At 38.5% G+C, this 19,751-nt stretch overlaps 2 protein-coding genes across 4 annotated transcripts; one reads left to right on the top strand and one right to left on the bottom strand.

The window, feature by feature from the left end:
• Positions 1 to 526: 526 nt before the first annotated feature.
• LOC146467003 (uncharacterized) lies at positions 527 to 8,265 on the bottom strand. Of its 3 annotated transcripts, none has more exons than XM_085126514.1 (3): positions 7,947 to 8,260; positions 1,398 to 1,499; positions 527 to 767 (listed from the first exon to the last, which is right to left on the bottom strand). In XM_085126514.1, exons 1-3 carry the CDS (start codon positions 8,055 to 8,057, stop codon positions 687 to 689), a joined length of 294 nt encoding a protein of 97 aa, XP_084982640.1. In that variant the 5' UTR covers positions 8,058 to 8,260; the 3' UTR covers positions 527 to 686. The 3 variants fall into 3 exon arrangements, with proteins under 3 accessions (XP_084982640.1, XP_084982639.1, XP_084982641.1); XM_085126513.1 differs by lacking the exon at positions 7,947 to 8,260 and adding an exon at positions 3,221 to 3,473; XM_085126515.1 differs by lacking the exons at positions 527 to 767; positions 1,398 to 1,499 and adding exons at positions 5,400 to 5,592; positions 6,328 to 6,429 and having other exon boundaries at positions 7,947 to 8,265.
• A 6,566-nt stretch (positions 8,266 to 14,831) lies between these two features.
• Positions 14,832 to 17,003, top strand: LOC146467004 (uncharacterized). Its single transcript, XM_085126715.1, has 3 exons — positions 14,832 to 15,021; positions 15,911 to 16,021; positions 16,779 to 17,003. Exons 1-3 carry the CDS (start codon positions 14,884 to 14,886, stop codon positions 16,914 to 16,916), a joined length of 387 nt encoding a protein of 128 aa, XP_084982841.1. The 5' UTR covers positions 14,832 to 14,883; the 3' UTR covers positions 16,917 to 17,003.
• The last annotated feature ends 2,748 nt before the right edge of the window (positions 17,004 to 19,751 follow it).

Here is a 19,751-nt window from a genome sequence, read left to right on the forward strand (position 1 = left end):
TGTCCCTTGAGGCCCACAACGGGAAATGATGTCGACATGGGAATTACATCATGATTTGCAAACGGCAACCATCTTGGATTCGCGTTCTGCCTGCCAGTATTTAGTTGCAATGTTAGTATCAAACTACCACGCCAAATTGTTCCCAGATAAATGTTTGAAAGAGGCACGAAGTTTGGTGGCACTTGCTTACATATTTAAAACGTCATGAACGTTCAAAGAACGCGCGGGCAGAAAAGGCCCCGACCCCACCCACCCTGTCTGGATAGGGTTAAAGCCCGTGACACTTGTAGAATAATTGGGTCCCAGTCTCTCAGTACCCATAGCAAAAAAGTGACTGAAAACGAGTCTGTTGTTCTTCGAAGAGAGCCTTGTGAACAGTGTATAGCCTGACAAAACATTCTTTCGTATGTAACGTGTTTGCACTCGCCCCCTCTAAATTAATAAGTTGGGAAAATCTCGACGAGCTTCTATTCGAGTGACGGGGTATTTTACTCATTATCTAGTTGAAAACAGACCATATTTTGAGTTTTAATATTCATTACGTGTTTCATTGTGAAAAAGAAACATTGTTTAACCGTTGAATAAAGTCATTCTTTATCGGGTTTCATGCATCGTGCAGCGATAAAACGTTTCAGTTTCAAACGTCCGGAAAACCTTGCAGACCAGACCAATCATTCTTTATCGGATTACATGCAGCGGTAAAAGCTTGTGGTTCCGAATGTCCTGTAGACTTTGCAGACCAAACCAGTGGCACAAGGACAGGACGACTGCAAAGGAAACAAACATCAAAGAAATAAATTGCATCTCATCTTATTGTTAGATAACTCACAAGCTGTCCAGGGTGATGATAACGATGATGGCGATGATGATGAGATAGTATATTGTCGATGATAATGGTGGTAATAATAATGATAATAACGATGATAATGATGATGATAATGATGATGGAAATCGGGGTGGCAATAATGATGATGATGATGATGATGACGATGATGATGATGATGATGATGATGAGGTGGTGGAGGAGGAGGAAGGAAGGAAGAGACTATTTTTGGATGCGGACGTGCTTTGACATTCCGATTTTTTGGTCCAAATCTTGTTTATTTACATGTAGCTTGTATTAAAGAGATCCTTTCCATTATGAAGAGGGTGAAAATAAAATACGCTGACCAGATATTTTACAGAAATAATGCCAAGAAAAATGTTCCACTTCAACAATCAGTAATACGTTATTGCCCATATAAAAGCCATAACCACCGTCACCACCACCACCACCATCCTCCTCCTCCTCCTCCTCCTCCTCCTCCTCCTCCTCCTCATCATCATCATCATCATCATCATCATCATGTAAGAGAAACACTAAAGAACACCAAGCCGTGTATGAGTAGCACACGTACCTCTGGTGAGCACGACTCGTCCTGTGTGGGCTTTGGATAACATTCTCCCGTCAGTACGAAACAGCAATCATTCTCTCCGCAATCAGCGTTGGAACTGCAGCTCTAGAGAATCAAAATGCAAGAGAGGATAATGGTAAGGCACTACACCCCTTATAATATAGACCGTCTACGTCATACCAGGTCACTTTCGTGTCCTTGTGCATTGTCCAGATGCCTTGTCGTATATTCTCTTGATGAAGATGGACGTATGGCATTTTCTTGAGTAAATGCTGCCTGCGTTTATTTGAAGACGTCGTTCATTTGAGTCTTGCGTTTATCCGGTGACCCGATCTCGCTACAGAAGGGTATTTTTCACCTTATTTTTCGTAATCCTTATACTTACATTTTATACAATTAAAAGACAGTATAATTTAAGAGAAACAGACAATGATCCCGGCGTTCCCGACACGGGATTGAGGAGTTCGGAAATGAAAATTAATCAGCACAACTGTAAGGCTAGTTGAGAGAATTTCTTACGAAAAGCTGAAGCCATCCTCCGGATAATAACAAACACATTCACAAGTTAGGAAAGAAACTTACTTGAAAAAAAAATGAATATATCGATTTTTATTATTAAACTTTACGTCGGGGGTTATGCTACGTTAATATAATATATATGTTTATTTGGTGACACCTACAGTTTGTATATACGGTTTATTTAAAGGAAAGGGGAGACAATCATTTCTCTGTCTAAGCGTATGTTAAGCAGATGTCGAGTTAGAAATTTAAAGGTAAGGAATTTGATAACAATGCTCGATGACTCGTAGAACACAAATAAATATTAATTATTGATTTTATTTCACTCCGCCTTAAAATTAAATATACACATATATGTTTTTCTCGATTTTATGTAACTTACTCACATAATCTAGTTAAAGGCCCAGCGTTACCTATTTTTAGTGTCACTGTGAATAGCCAAAACTGAAATCATTTTTGTATGGATGGAAACGTTAAGTAGTAACCTTACTAGTGTCCGGTAGCGTATTTCAACGGATTTCTTCACACTGAAGAAGGGTTATATACCCAAAACGTCTGTGTTTCTTTCAAAACCATTTTTGACACTTTTTGATATTTATGTAATAGATCAAACACGCGGAGGAGTGTTTCCTCCGATTTCCAAACACCGAGAAGTAGGTTGGAAAAACGAGGCACAGCCGCGTTTTTTTTTTACCAACTTAGAGGTGTTTGGAAATAGGAGGAAACACTCTTTCGAGTGTTCGATATATCTTCTCAAATAATTGATAATTCTTGGAGAAATTCGAAGCAAAAGTTCACAAAATTTTATGTTAATTAAGATCACACTTCCAAACCTCCTTCATGGTAGTGATTTCCTTTGTTTTCTCTTCATGAATTATTAATGAGTTTGAGAATTTTATATCAATCCTATCCGAAAACATTTTCAAGTGTCACGCATCTCCAAGGAACTTTTCTTTCACTCTACTAGTGTACCGAGAAACTCGTATCAATCATCTCTAGGTTACCGATGGCTAAGATTGCAACTTTATCGCAACTTGAAAAATATTGGCCCATTTGTTTTGAAGAAACTGCTAAAAGTTGATTATAGGTTATTCTTCTCACGGAGAAAATCATTTAATATTTTAGCTTATTTTCCTCCCGGTTCTCCAAGAACAATCTCATGTTAGAGATGGTCTTTTTTGTCAAACATTTGAACAGGGTTTGACTAGCACACAGCAAAAAATCTCTGTTATAGTCTCCTTTAAGCTCTAGTAAAAATATGCCTTCCATTTTGTAATTAGTTTTAAAATGCAAATGTTAACATGTACCTGGCCAGGAGACGAAAGCAGCGGGTGATCCGTCTCGTCTTCAAGATTAGGAAGTTTGTCAATTGTACGACTCACAAACACACGGCTTTCTACGAAGAGGACGTTTACCAAAACAAGAAAGAAGAATCGTTTCATCTTGAGTCACTTGAATGAGAACCTCGGAGTGCGAAACTAAACTCGCGATCGGCAGGTGGAAGAACCCTATATGTCCTTTCAATTGCAAATCACTACCAGATGTAAACATCTGCAAATCATGTGAAAATGTGCACGTAGCGACCGTTGAGAGAATGCAGGGAATGAAATGATCTTTTAAGATCAAAGATAGACGTCAAGATAAAGAATTGAAAAGGTGGTTGTTGTCACATATTATTGACCCATTTCACACATTTTCATATGTTTTCACATTTGTTTCACGGGTTCTTTTCACACGCATGTGGAATTTTTGTGTTTGGAAGATACCTACGTGAAGAGGCATTTGAAATAAAATTCCTTTTTGCACATTTTTTATTTCTCAGCGTAGATGAGTGTACAATTCTCACGCGAATTCCACTCACCCATTCAAAAGGTGTGACAAATAAAAATTGTATATTTTCCTTCTCATTTCATAAATTATACATTTTAATGATATACATATATAGCTTGTATTATATACCCTACTGTCACTCATCAGTCTAGAATTTACTGTCAGATGCCTTTTGAAATCAGTAAACTTAGGATTCATTGCTGTTTCGTTGAACTTACAAGGCGCTAAAAAGGTCTATAAGATCAGTGTGCATATACTGACTGCTCTCCATTTAAGTTGGTATCATGCAATAGGCCATCTTACAGTTGTGTGTTTAGTGACCTGGTCTTGGATTGGAAGCGAGGCAGGGGTGACCTTGTTTTGATACAGACCTCACTACTTTTCACATGTAAATGCAAAATAGTTAGCATAAAAAAAGTATGATCTACACGTGAAAAGCAGTGAGGTTTGTATCAAAACAAGGTCACCCCCAGCATCGCTTAGGATCCAAGACCAGGGCCCTTTACCATTTGACAACAAAAAGCGGAATTTTCGGTTGGAAGTTCAAATGGTTCAGACCATGCACTGAAACGTTTCCGGAAAAAATGGAAATGCTCAGATGTATTCCTCTTTTCCCATTCCAACCGAAATGACTGGAAAATTCCGTACCATTTGTCAAAATCATGCTCGGCCCGGTCCATTTTCGTACGCTTTTCAGTTGTAGTCAAGATGGCGACTACGGCGTGGCGATGCACTCTTTGTGAAGCAATATTTTTCACAACTACTGAGTATCTGAATCATGATTACAGAGGTAGGTAAATAATCAGTTTTAACTATATTCTTAATTTTGAGGGAACAAACTCTTGGAGGTGTAGAATTGTAGCGGAATCATGCTCAACAACTGTGCCGCCATTTTGTTTTATTGTTTTTCGTGAGCCGCAGGGGACTAGGGCCAGCCAAACTGCTTAAACTGGAAAACCCGTACCATATGAAGCGTTCCATTCCCACCGGATTTTTTGTGCAAATGGTAAACGCGCCAGGTTACTCAGCACACAAATCTAAAATGGGCTACTTCTCATCAAGGCATGAAAGTCACTATACAAAGGCAATAATTACGCCATCAGTATTGAAGCAGGTGATCCAATTTGATATTTTGTTTTCGTAAGAGAAAAATACCAAGGTGTTTATCTTACTTGTTCCATGATGTTATTCATGACGTATATTTCATATAAAGTCCGTTTTCAAGAGGACAAAACCTGGCATTAAGGCCATGAAGACATGCTTGTACATATATAAAAGTGACGGGGGTGATCATCGTACCTTTTAGGGGTTAAATTTCGTGGTTTGGTACACTTTGTGGTGCTAAAGTCTAAAATGACTTCCGTCAGAGGTATGGTGGTACTTTTTAGGGTATTGAACCGAAAAAATATGAGAGGAATTAAATGTCAGTCATCTGATTTGGTACATTATATAGGGGGAAGAATTGTTCGGACCACTCCCAAAAAGACAGAATTCTGGTACTTTTAAGGGGTTCTTTTCAAAATTTCCGACGATCAACCCCCGTTACTGTTATATGGGAGTCCCACCCACGGCCCTTGGACAACTGTGTGACAAACACCTGGTGTCCCCTCAAAGCAAGGAGGCTAAAGAGTCGAAAGTAATTTTGATTGAACAGACGATGGTCGATGTTGAGTTTTATTTTTCATTAAGTTTATTAAATCCTGACAACAAACAAACAAGTGTCCTCGTTTTATTGTTCAGCCATTGAAAAGAATCATTCTTTAGCGGATTACATGCAGCGGTAAAAGCTTGTGGTTCCGAATGTCTTGTGAACTTTGCAGACCAAACCAGTGACACAAGGACAAGACGACTACAAAGAAAACAAACATCACAGAAATAAATTACACGTGATATTGTTTGTTAGGTTACAAACTGGTAAAAAAAGCTGAGTGATGATGATAATGGTGGAGGGAAGGGTGATAATAATACTTAAATAATGCTAGCAAAAATCGCCATACACTGGACCTCTAGTTTGGGACACGCAATTAAGGGGACACAAACCTTTGTCCCGATAAACGTTCATACAATCTTTGTATGAGTGACATATATTAAAGAGACATCCCTTTTAATGCGACAGAGGCAGTATATGAACGTCCCAAATGCTATTGACACCTCCCTTTATTAAGGGGTCAATTAAGCATTGATTTCCTGATACGTGCCGGCCCTGACCGGCCATCAAGGTAGATTGATACGGGATTGTTCCACGTCAACAATTAATTTAAAAATAATTTGTTGGCAATAAAGAGCACTAAATGATGATGATGGTAATGGTTATGGTGATGTTGAGGATGAGGATGAGAATGATGATGATGATGATGATATAGGGATATCATTATCGACATCATTGATGTCGATCATCGATGGTGATTATGTGGATGGTCATCATCAGCATCATCGACATCATTGATGTCGATGAACTACGGTGATCACGGGAATGTATATCATCATCATCATCATCATCATCATCGTCGTCGTCGTCGTCATCGTCGTCGTTGTCGTCATTGTGTAAGAAAAACACCAAGCCGTGTATGAGTTGCAGACGTACCTCTGGTGAGCACGACTCGTCCTGTGTGGGCTTTGGATAACATTCTCCCGTCAGTTCGAAACAGCAATCGTTCTCTCCGCAGTCGACGTTGGAAGTGCAGCTCTAGAGATTCAAAATGCAAGAGAGGATAATGGTGAGACACTACACCCCTCATAATACCTCTTAAATTATTTATAGACCATCTACGTCTTGCCAGACCTGCGAAGAACTTGCTGTTGTATCCAGGCGCTTTTGTCTTGTTGCCTAGTATATGACTTCCGTAGTTTATTTGATCTCGGCATCGGTCTTGTGTGCGTGGATCTGACGTTTATTAAATAAGGGTATTTTACAATCATTTTTTATTTCTTTTATTGTGTATACTTCCGTTTAATACAATTAAAAACATACCAGACAGATTGCGATGGTCTCGAGGTTCCCGTTACTGTGTGTTCAGAAGTAAATTATATTATAACGAACAGATGAACAGAAGGAATATCGTAAGAAACGCTAGCGCGATCATGTCGATAACAAAGACCACAAGATCTGTGTACTGATTCATTATCCTATGCTACATCAGCAACCAATCACATTAGTTCGAATTCAATTAAACGCTAGTACCCCGAATTATTAATAACCGCGAGGCGTTTTTAAATTGAAACACGACATTACAAACCTGGCGCTATGCACCTTTGTCACTTGGCGGCCACGTTGAGTCTCAGGAGAATAAAAAGTTTTCGAAAGGCAAGCCTCGCTCAGACGCGAATTCAGTGCGAGGCTTACCGTGTAAAAACAAAGCTTTTTATTCTCCTGAGACTCAACATGGCCGCCGAGTGTCAAAGGTCTATTCGACAAATTCTGATATGATGACCAGAAATTCCCATGAGGGCCAATGGACGTTGCTTGCTCTTGGTTTTAAAGAGGAGTGTTGGGTTTGAGAAAAAAGTCTAAAAATTACTTAAGAGGAATTATCATTGCCTGTCGTATTCCCCTGTAACAGCGAGGATCTATTCTTAACATACTGGCCTTTTTGGTGAATCTTCGGAAACCATCGGTGTATTTTCCGATCTTTAATTTGCTCGACTTTTCACGAACACACGGAAAAGTTCTCAATTTATTTATTTGTAATCCAACTGAAATTCACTAATTATAAGCGAGATCCTCAGTTTGTAGATTAAAACGGAAGTGGAGAAAACCATTTCTCTCTCTACACTAACGTTAAGTAGAATTCGAACTAGACGTATATTGATAGGAAGGAAATTTGTTTTGTAATAATACTCAATAACTCGTGGACTAAATATTAATTTCCATTATGAAATTTCATTTCTCTCTGGCTTGAAAAAAAGTATTTCTCGATTCGATAAAGTTTACCCAATAATTTCAAATAATTACGCTCCGGTAAAATATGCGTTTCATTCTGAGAGTCAAGCACGGTTATTCAGCAATACTTGCCTTTTGATGCTAGTTAAATGTTTGATCGCAATTTGGCAATTTTGGGCTTTCTCAAAAGTGAGTCCCTTTTGTGAAGAGTAGCTTTCAGTGCCTTTAAATATCATACTTCATAAATTCTTACGTTAAAATTCTTCGACTCCATCCTGGGCGAAAGAAAAGCACGTCTGTTTAACGTAAATAATAAAACTCACCTCATTCATCCCTTCTCCAAGATTAGAAAGCTCTTCATCTACGGCATCCGAAAACACACGGCTTTCTACGAGCAGAAAATTCACCATAAGAAGAAAGAGGAGTCGTTTCATCTTCAATCAGGTGATAAGAACCTAACCAAAGCAGCAAATATTTCAAATCCGGTAACAAACGCTCTGTAGAGAGGCAAATGTATACCATAAATGAGCCTAGCTCAGGAAAACTAAATATTTATTACGCTTGGTGGTCAATTACGAAAGCTTTGTACAATAGTGGATTTTTCATTTTCTGTATCAGGACACAGGAAATATTAAAACAGTAAAGTGATCTTTCAAAAATTGAACTTACACGGTTTTAACGGTGATATTTAATCAATTAGCGTTGTAAACGTCAGAAAATATGAATTGTTATCCTCACAGTATAATGAGGTGGAAAGGTTTGTGTGTTTAGCGAAAACAAGCAACAAAAACGCTTTGTCATGAAGCAGAATCAGTTAGTCAACCCTTTAACTTTTGTGCGTGATCAACATCTAAATTCTCCTCACGAATTACTTGAGAAGACGACAGGTGACTTGAAAATGATTCAATTCGTCAACTAGCTAGGGGATATTGGTCACTAAGTTTTAGTGATCAGTACTGTTAAGTTCGCCTAACGATACACTTTCAAGTCGAAAGTACAGCGCGCAGGAATTGGTGAACTTGAGGACACTATTTTAATTTGATAGATCATGAAAATTCTCTCGAGAACAGCGAGTCATGAATCAACGTAGGCCTTTTCGTTCGTTTATATAAGAAACCCCGAAATTTCTGCAAAACATTTTCAATACTTCTTGCGTTTCATGCGTATAATTATTAATTCTTCGATCAACGGCCGGCCAACTGATGACAAAAAAGATTTTTTGACGTGTACAAGTGCACGAAGGGCCAAACTGTATAAAAAAGTCTTCGTTTTTGTCTGTTTTTCCGTTTATACGTTAGTGATAAATCTCAGTCATCAGCTTTTCAAACATGCCTTTCTGTACGGTTTTGGACGATTTTCATGCGGAGAGGTGTAACCGGACAAAGACGTTTCGGCGTGCATGCAAAGAGGAACGTGCCCCAGGTCGTTAAGGAGAATTGGTTTAGCAAGCTTCCTTTTGTCATCTGACAGGGCGATATTATATTTAATGAGAAATGTTGAAAATTTCGATATGTCGTTTACATTAATCAGCTCAAAAATAAATAGAAATGAGATGTATTTGATCAAGGTGGACACAGAAACAAGTTGGTTTCCTGTGACGTCGGGAAAATGACGAGTTGCAGTTGACACGGTGAACACTAGTTGTCATGAAGAGAACTAACGTAATTGGAATCCGAAGGAGAGAAATTAAAACTTCTAGGGCAAGCTGCTTTAGGGTGAAAACCGTAAAAAGAACTGCCGCGACTCTAAAAGACAACTGGTCTTTTCACATATAGCGTCCTTCGAAGGACCGGAAGAAAAGTTTGGTCACAAAACACAACTTGATTTAAGCCAAGGCTGAAGAACCACCCAAATTCCCTGAATTCCCAATTCCATACACACACCTGTAGTGCATCACTCCAATGACAATCAGTTGTATGCAACACAACCACTATCATAATGGTTCCCTGCAGAGTGAGTGGCAGGTGAACTGGGCATTCCGGTTTTATTTTTTTTTATTTTTGAGATACAAGCAGGACTAATGCCTGCCTATTAGTTTTCATTTCATCTCTATACTAACGATATGGCTTAAGAATTCCTTCGTTTGCTAAATTTCGCCAACATCTCCTAGTTCAAACTGCGAGATTAATCTTGTGTTGTCCTTGTAACGTTTGAGTCTGAAAGAAATCATATTGCATAACCATGGAAATGAAACGAATGTTTGGATTGTCTGCAGTATTCGAATCTTTTTACGTTGGCGATTTTATCTGTAGCGAAACATTCGTTTCTACTGCCACGCAGCACCACAGTTTCTGCAGAAACTAACTCCCTTATCCATTAAAATAAAAGATTTGATCAAAACGTTTCACTGGCAGATCTGGTGCCGTTTCGTTTCGAGCTCAGTTTAATTTTTTTTCTAAGCATCCGTTTTTATGAGTGAATGGAAAGTTTAAAGTAGGTAAAGAAAAAACGGCGTGAGTTTTAGTTCCGGTAAGACGTGTAATATTATGCGGGTTCCAGTTGGACAGCAATCACCTTTTGTCAACTATTTCCTAAAGCTATGTACAAGGGTGTCGTGTCATGTTTATTTTTGCAGTAGGGTGAGATTTTGCCCCATCCAGACAAATATCCACATGCATTTTCGTTTGAAAACGCATACGTTTTTGCCTTTCATCCACACTTAAACGTCCCAAAAAGCCGAAGAGACCGGAGACTTTCGAAAACGGTTTCAAAAGTGGAGAGGTTTAAAAACGCTAGTATGAACAGGGGAAAACGGAAAGTTTTGAGAACAGCGACGTAAAAAGCGTCACATGCCATCGGTTCCAGTCCAAATCCGAGCATGTATCTAAGATGGAGGATGGTTAACACATGCGCAATCCCAAATCACTGTCGTTTCATCGTTTTCGGGCGTTTTAGTGTGGACAGCTTTAAACGATAAAAAACGCTAGTGTAGATGAAAAGATGAAAATATTTTGCTTCGACTTCGCTGTGATGAAAACGGATTAGTGTGGATGGGGCCTAAGGGCATTATTGATTGAAGCATTACGTATAATACAATTCGCGCGGTGGTGAGGAAACTCGCCTCCCATCCATGTGGCCCGCGAAGGTTCGATTCTCGGACTCGTAGTCATATGTGGATAGAATTTGCTATTGGTTATCATCCCTTATTCCGAGGGTTTTTCTCCGGGTTTTCCGGTTTTTATGGCCCCGACAAAAACCAATCCATCGTTCGGAAAACGATAGCGCTGGTAACTTTACCCACAATTCTAAGCGTAGGAAAACCCTTCAGATGCTCACAAAAAAGGCACAGAAAAGGTCCAAAAACTTACATGTAAACAATGTCTTAAGAACAGAAGCGAATTTCTCAAGAAATATGGCTTTCTAGATACCTATTGGCTGTGTTAAATTCGCAAGGTATTGTGGTAAAATGTATAGCCGTCACCTTTTCCCGTAAGGTGGATTACATTGAAGGCAGTAGTTGAAAGAGTCACACTATGAATTTCTACTGAATCTTCTGAATTAAGGACTGTGCCTAATTTTGCTACTGGGCATGCGTTCTGTGCATCTCGGGATGGTCTATGAGGCTCTGATTTCGGTGCCTACTAATTCAAAGGTATTGTTTGCGCGGTTTATAAATATGTGGGAAAATTAGCAAGTGTTAAAAATTCCCGATAATTTTACGCGTCGCGACTAGAAATCATCCCTAAGACCTACTCTCTACGGCCAAAGACTGTTACCTCCTGAAGGAAAAGCTCTCAATATCCGAACCCTGTCAGTTTGTGCCCGAGTAAGCCTACTCGTTTAGCTCTCAAACGAAAACTGAATATAAAAAAGACCGCAGGGAGGATATTAGACGAGGCAGAAGCTGCTTCTCGCAATACTTTTTTCCTCACTAGACTTAATGATGTCCTCAGGAAAACTTTTCTTCAGGAAGCCAAACAAAAAGCTAGATAAAATAAATTTGTTCTGAGCTCAGAGCGGGCCGAATTCAAAGCGCAACCGTTTGAGAGAGAGAATGGGGTTGACTGAGCTAAACAAATAATGTCATATACAGGCACGAGAGGGAGCGGGGGAGGGGGGGGGGGGGGAAGAGATTTTTGTTTCACAAACGTCTGCTAATAACCCTTGTAATCTATCTATTTATTGATATGAAATTCAATGGGAAACCCTAAAAAAAAAAAAGAAAACATGAATATCTTAAGAAAAGTTAACGAAAACTGTAATTTTTGTAGCCACCTTTTGGAAAATCAGCTCAGAAAGTACAAGGGTATAGGCTCGAATTTCCCCGGAAAGGTTGATATTCTCCTTTGTATCATTAATCACTGCAGAATAATCTGTAGCAATCAAATGAACAACAAACGGTGCTTTCAGGCTTTAAGGCAAGAAATCATGCCCTTAATAACCTAAAATAGGTTCCTTAGAAACAACATTTCCTGAAATGACAGGTTAAGTTCAGCCTTCAAGGCCGTTTGTTAACATCAGTTACATTGCTTGACAAAAGAACTGTGAGTTAGACAAGCAGGGCTATTACATATGCCCCATATTTTCATTTCTTTTAAGCTCATTCGATTCATTCGACTTATACTATTGTACTAATTCCTAGCGCTTTTTACAAATATTTTTGAATAATTTTCTTTGAAAAATGCGTGGTTACCCCACGAACGTCGGTTGCTCCACTGAACACGGTTCAAATTCTATTGTGGCTTGGTGCACGGTGAAGATAAAAAAACCGAAACTTTTATTAAATCGACAGCGCTCAAATTTGGTTGCTGTGCCGTAAAACATTTTCCTTTTTTATTGCTTTCTTGCAATCTTGCAACACATCCTAGATCGTAAACCTCCTTTACACGAAAAGGTAGAAGCAGGCAGTTCTTGCAGTTTCCCCATCCGGATGATTGCAAAACGAAACCGAAAAATCAAGAGGCTAGTTTTATTTTAATTGCCGAAGGTTTGAAACCAATTATGTTTTTCGAGAACCCATCAAAATTCCACACAATCAAGCTTCTTAGCCAATCAAAAACGAGAGCAAAATTAGGAAAGCACACCAGCTGCCTCGGTTGTTAGTTTAACTTTTTAAAACCAAAGGTTTTGTGACAGATCATCAGCTGATTAAAGGACTTGGAATCGAGAATTTAAAATAGGTAGAGGAAAGATTAATTTGGTGCTTCGATAAAAGTTTTAGTAACGTCCTATGCATGCCGCGCCTTAAAAAGACTTTCTTTTCAGTACAAAGTTATTGCTAGGATTAAAATATCCTCTCCGTCATTTTTACGTATTTCTAAATATTCGCTCTTGTAAAAATAACACAACCATAACTTACGTGTCTGATTCAGTCTATTTTTGTTTACTTTTCTTTTTTTTTTTTTTTTTACATTCGACTGCGAAACATTCAATTTTGTCTAAACTGCGTTTGATTTGCGTTTAAATAATTCCAATGTAAAAAAATATATAAAGAACAAAATAATAATAATAAAATTTCTGTCAAATTGTCGTATAAGCGGCGTACAAGTTTTTTATTTTGTGATAGGGAACTTAAGCAGCGACGACGGCAACGCCAATGAACATGACTTGAAAATATAACTTTACCTTATTTGTGCTACTTCGCGATTATCTTAACTCGTTTAACTTTTACAGAAACGGCGAACTACCCATAGGAGCGGCGTTCAAGTTAGAAAGAGAATGAAAAATTCGCCGTCGTGTGCTCACGTTCTCCTCAAAACTTTGCATATGGTCATTTCACGTTGTTGTTTTGAAGAGCACGGCAGAGTAATTTACCAAAATTTAAAACGCACGTGCAGAACGATTGTTTTTGCTCATTAAAGGCTGGTTTCCATATGATCGCGGATCGCAGATCGCAATAAGGTCTGCGATCGTCTGCGATCATATGGAAACCAGCCTTTAGATAGAACATGGTTCTATCTTCTGCGATCGTCTGCGATCGCGACGCAGGATCGCAGACGATCGCAGAAGTAGTTTCCGTATGATCGCAGACGATCGCAGACCTTATTGCGATCTGCGATCTGCGATCATATGGAAACCAGCCTTAAACCTACTGTATGCGGCGTTGTCGTTGCTTAAGTTCCCTAATTATAAATTTACGCCTGCAGCTTAGCTGTTTCTAATTATATTATCGAAGTTCTTGAATTTTTAAGTCGGTGCAATACTTAACGCCGAAGCTTTTTTTTCCTTTGCTGTATTTTGTTAACGATTCGGCCGAGCATGAAATTTTAGGCTCGATTTCCGCCGCCCTATCGAGTTCGGACTTTGTTCCTTCGGGGGTGAGCGCGGGCTCATTTCCCGAACAGCGGCTGGTGATCAAGCCTAGGAAACGTTCCCATCATGTTAAACACAGAACCAACGTTTGACTTACGTTTTTATGTATAAATATGCTCAATTCAAACAAAACTGCCGTTACTGTCCGCTTTTATTTTAAAAAGATTCAATGCGTTGGTTAAAACTCGTGTATTTGAACTGTTTGGTACTTAGCCCATTGTCACCTTTGTTTTGAGTCGGCGTTAAGGAAAAGGATTGAATATGAACAATTCAAATTGCTATTTTAACAAGTTCAAATAGTCTTTTCTTCGCATTTATCCATCACTACTTTATGCTTTTCCAGGTTTTAGTTAAAAAAAAAAAAAAAAAAAAAAAACATGACGTTTTTTTTTAAATCATTTCTACCAGCTTTTCAAGGTGGCTGTGCCTGGGCAAACGAAAGCAGAAATAATACAAAATTCAAATAATATCTTTTCCCAAATTCTTGCTTAATTCAAAGAAATTATGCGAATTATTTTTTGTCATTGTTTTATTCTGCAGCTGTTCAGTCATAAATTGAAGGTATATCGCTCTCTGTTTGTGTCTTTCATAACCAGTGTTTTTACACCGGCCTTTCTGTTTCTGCGCCAATGACTATAAAAACCCCTTTGTTTTGAATTCGTTTGCTCTTCAAATGCGATTTCAAAAGAAGGCTTCGAATGAAGGCTAAACTAATTTCTTTCCTTCTCTTTTTCCTGTTCAATTTAAGCAGATCAGAACATTAACAGTTTCATAACCAAGGCAAAATTACCGCGTGTCCTACAAGATACAGTTTTTCCCTTTTTTTGTTGGGTCCAGATAAATGCAATATTTGTCCTTTCTAGTTTGGACGCAAGCGAAGATGATTTGTTTACTCTGCTGTATTTGCTTTTGACGGCGATACAATCATTTCAATTCAAATTGATATTGAAGGTTCCATGATCTTCATCTTTACACTTGGTTCTTGAAGGAAGCACTCGTACACGCACCATGCGGCTCGCGTTTCTTTTGGGGATTTGCTTAGCATTGATCTTCGTGGTCGAATCCTTTGAAGAAGAGAATTTCATCGAAGATGAAATAGATGAAGAAGAATTCGAAGACGAAGCACGCCATCACTTGTTTAAAAAGGTAAGCTCTTGCTCTTTACCAGCACTAAAAATACATACCATCTAACCCTGTCGAGTTCACCACTTGAGACTTTTAGCACGGTTCTAATGATCATGTGTTTTGAAGTCTAAGGATGAAAGCCTAAAGCGAAAAACACAGAACAGCGCGATTCCCCTGGAAAAGGCTAAATGTTTCTAAGTATTCAAACTAAGTCTCCCAGCAGTACAGGTCTTGAGGTTGCCATCGTTTGTTTGGCAAGTTACATGCTGGTTTTTAGTTTTGAAGTCTCCTAGATTAAATCTTAATCATGAAAAGATACGAAGCAAGGCTTTGAATTCCTGCATTTGGAATCGGTTTAATATGCTGCACTCTATACAGGGGGGGGGGGGGGGGGTTATAATCTTCGAGTTTGTCGAAATTATACAACTTGTGAAGTAAGTATTTTCCATGTGAACTTTGAACGGCTCCTTAGGTGATTTGATGTTTAGCATTTTACGGAATAAAATTGGGAATTTTTCAAGAATTTTTTTTATTTTGGGCGTCATGGGCAGTGGAGGAATAGTTAAATCAACATTAAAGAACTTTACTCTACTGTACTGAAGTGTTGCTTTCGACGTTAAGGCTCAAAACTAAAAGAGCATTAAGGCTACGCTATGTTGGACTAAAGGCGCCACTGGCAGCCGTTACCACCCATCTCACGTATGAATGTGAAAGACATATGAAATCAGAGATAGAGATCAACCACCACACCAGGAACTGCGTCCCCTACTGTTTTCGAACAGTGTGTGGGTTCTTTACCGTCCCACAGATTATTAGGAACAACGGCACCTACTGGCCCTGGCCCTTACTTATTTGTTCTGATATATCTCAGTGAGTAGTGACCTAATTGGCGGTATGATATTCTTTCCAGTGCAAGTCTGATAGTGATTGTGGAACTGGAGAATGCTGTTTCAAGTTGTCGATCTTCTATTCCAAGTGCAAACGTTTGAGGCTTGAGGGCGAATCATGCAGTTTACGTTCCGTAAGTTAAAACCTGTCCATTCGATGTCCATTCTTTATTATATTGCCAGTAGAATTCAAGAGCGGTTTTCTGTCGAGTGTCGTCAAATCAAAACCAAAGTACCGGTAATTACTCTGACCAATCACAACAGATGAACACAGTGCATTGGACCAATCAGAACTTCAAATACACGTAACCTGCGCCAAGCGCGGAAAAAAGTGTGCGGGTAAATCACGATTGGTTCAAGTTTTGCTTCTCATTGGTTTAGAAAGTGGCGCGAATTTTGTTAACCAAACGCGAAATTATTTGTGACACTCTACTGAAAACGTCTTTTTAATTACACCCACAATGCTTTCGTTTGGAATACAACCTCCCGCTAAAAGAAATGATGTGCCCTTGCATTGAACCTAACAAGCTTGGCTCACAAATTAAATTAAAATTAATAATATTAAAAAAAGCATTAACACGTTAGCCTAGTTTTCCTGGACTGTCAAGGTCCACCTCCTAGGTTTTAAATGTCATTTGTTTTAATTTTAATAAGACACTTTACGCCTACGTTCCTATAATAATATAAATTCAAATGAATAAATTGCATTGCGTTATTCGGTAAGACAGTTCACCCTCACATTACTCGTCTTCACTTTGTAATGTCCACTTCTATGTTCATTTCAAGCATGATGTCCACAACCGGCCCAGAATTATAAGTCTTTCTAGTCTAATTTCGCATTGTTGACAAGAACGCAACTGACACAGGCAATTTATTTTTATTTGTCCATAGTGGTTTTGTAACAGGCAGTGTCAGAAGGGACTGGAATGCCGACGAGCTCCAGGAAACCTGATATTCAAGCGTTACAAATGCTTTGCTGTCGCTCCTCCTCCTACTGAGGAACCAGGCTCTGGGGACGTCGGCTTTTAAACAGGGCACGTGGTCATGAACACTACAGAGTATTTTCACTTTGTTCCGTAGTAAAATAAAACGGTTTGATAAACAGTGATAAATACATATTCAGTGTGATAAAATAGTGTGATCAATATGCTTTTATTTCAAATTTCTCCGTCTTCTTTCAATTGTTACCTTTTCGTTGTGAGAGTCTTATTCCTTAAATGAGGGCACCGAGGAGATATTCCCTGGCAGAATTTTAAAATTTGGACGCTGTTTTAAACGGGTAGGAAGAAAATTCAATTTCTTTACGCGTGATCCTGGCCATTTACACGCGTGCGCGCACGTGCGCATGGCGCAATTTTTTCTAAAAATAGATTTTTTAGTACATCACACGGGGACAAGCCCACAAGTCAAAATGGCATTTCGTTATGGTCTCCATCCCTGATTATGGCTCCTGATTTTATAAAACGTTACGATGCTGCATAACGCGCGCTCTGATTGGCTGTGCACTTTACCTAAAGGTTTTGCACGAGGACACGTGATCACGGGCACGTCATTGCATTGCCTTGTTCGGACAATATTATACCAAACAAGTAGAAAATTGCCACAGTTACAGTTAAACGACTTGAGAAATTGTGGGAGAATTTCAAAGAATTCAGCTTTACCCTCGCGTGTCGCTTAGGTACTCCCCATATTAAATTTATGAACGTAGAATATCGCTGCTTAATTTTAGGCATCAGACCCGACTGGTGTCATATTACCTGCCAACATTTGCGTCAAATTTGAGCTAAAACAGAAAACTGAACTTAAAGTAAACGGTTGATCCATTGAATATTGAGCTGATTGGATTAAAACAACAAGATTTCGATGAAATGAAAGAGGGAAGACCCAACTTAATTTTGGTTCTTTTAAATTACCAGTGGTTTGTCGATTGCAGTCATCGAAGTTCAATTTCTCGAGCAACTGAAGTGTCTCGCAGCGAATTATGAAGTTGTGGCACTGTCAGAAAGATTTCGATGTATATCTTGGCCCAAACTGCTCAAATATTTTACAAAGAACCCCTTCTTTAACATGAAATCGCTCTCAGAGCACCGGGACCAAAATATGAAAAGATTTTTCCGAGGAAGAGTTAACTATAATCAGTTTTAAGCAATTTCTCTAAAACTCCAATTTTTTTTGAAGTTGCAATCCAGTTTCCATCCTAGCCGTGTGCAGACAAAAATGATTGACACTAGCTTCTGTGCCCTAGCAGGGTTATTTTAAACAAAGCTGAACCGTTATTTTAATGTTTGTTACAGATCTCAGTGTGTTTTTCGCCATTCAAAATGACATCAAAACTAGGTGACACTGTCATTTAACGAATGCTGCTTACTGATACAAAGGTACTTTTGGTCGGTTAATGACTACATGGGAAGAAATTGTCTCATGAAGGGCTGATGTAATCCGAAGAGAAAGTTGAGGGTAGTCTCGTATTTTTCAAAGATAATTAAGGGTCAATTTAATACAATGTAGAGATACATTCCAATACCTTTTTAAACTTTTTTTTCTAATTATTGTTGCTTTAAATTATCTCAGTAAAGTGCGTCCTTTCCCCAAATTAATTTCTTTTTGGATTCTAATAACAATTGTTCAGTTTAGTTTTCCTGCAAAGTCATAAAATACGTGGAAATGAAATACCTACGTATTGGTAGGTCCAATACCTTTTTAAACTTTTTTTTCGAATTATTGTTGCTTAATTATCTCAGTAAAGTGCGTCCTTTGCCCAATTTTCTCAGTATTTGGATTCTAATAACCATTGCTCAGGTTTGTTTTCCCGCAAAGTCATAAAATACGTAGAAATGAAATACCTAAGTTTACAATGCGAGCGGTTGCGTCTTCATTTAACGCTGCGTTGTCTTTTGTCACCTCATCTGATTGCAAGTTAGTTACATAGTCACTTTAAATGCATTGTAAAAATTCTGACCGAACAGGCTAGCTTTGTTTCTCTTCTTGTGTCTCTCTTGTGGAAATCACATTAATAATAAAGATTTAGAATAGCGTTTACGTCAAAAGCAACAGTGAGATTCGCGTAAACTTTCCGTTTTCTTGAAAATTAGAACATATAAATAGATGAAAGTAGCGCAAAATAGTTCTGGCTTTTAATGCTTAGTCAAAACAACTCAATTTCCTTTCAGTTCCGAGTTTGACTGTGTCACTCATTGACTAATACATTAGTATGAGAAATCAAATGGTGACGAGTGCAATTACTATAGGAAATAATTTCACGTGCGTTTTGTCCAAATTCTAATAATTTCCCGAGCCTTTAATTAGGCGAGGTGAATTATTAGAATTTTGACAAAACGCACGTGAAATTATTTCCTATAGTAATTTCACGAGTAAACCATTTGATTACCTTTTAATATCATGGGTGACAAATTACGCTCACAATCGTGGGTTTCTGATATTTGTATCGAGAACTCCAAGCATTGAAAAATTTGAAGCATATATTTTGGCTAAAGTTCACAATTTTCTGAATTTCTCGACAAAAAACCCTTTCGAATCCTTCTTGCTGTTTATAAAATGTTTCAAAGTTGAGGCAACTGTCAAATCTTCCTTATATGATTGGCTAAAGTCATGACTGAACTGAAAACGGTACCCATGTAAAATTGCTCACGAGGCCACATGCATTTCTGTATTTGACTTCGTGTTTTGAAGTATAAATTGTCGCTAAAAGTTTATTATATGGCCAAAGCAAACTGGCCTAGATGAAATTCAAGCGAAACTATACAAAGTTAAAACTTTAAGAGCTGACAAGGTACATGGTTGCGGACAACATCCCTGAACATCACGGCTTGTTGTGCATCATGGCAGTGAAGATGAAGCGTTAGC

The sequence above is a fragment of the Pavona decussata genome, unplaced genomic scaffold (genome assembly GCF_977016875.1).
Source record: "Pavona decussata unplaced genomic scaffold, jaPavDecu1.1 SCAFFOLD_140, whole genome shotgun sequence".
NCBI lineage: Eukaryota > Metazoa > Cnidaria > Anthozoa > Scleractinia > Agariciidae > Pavona > Pavona decussata.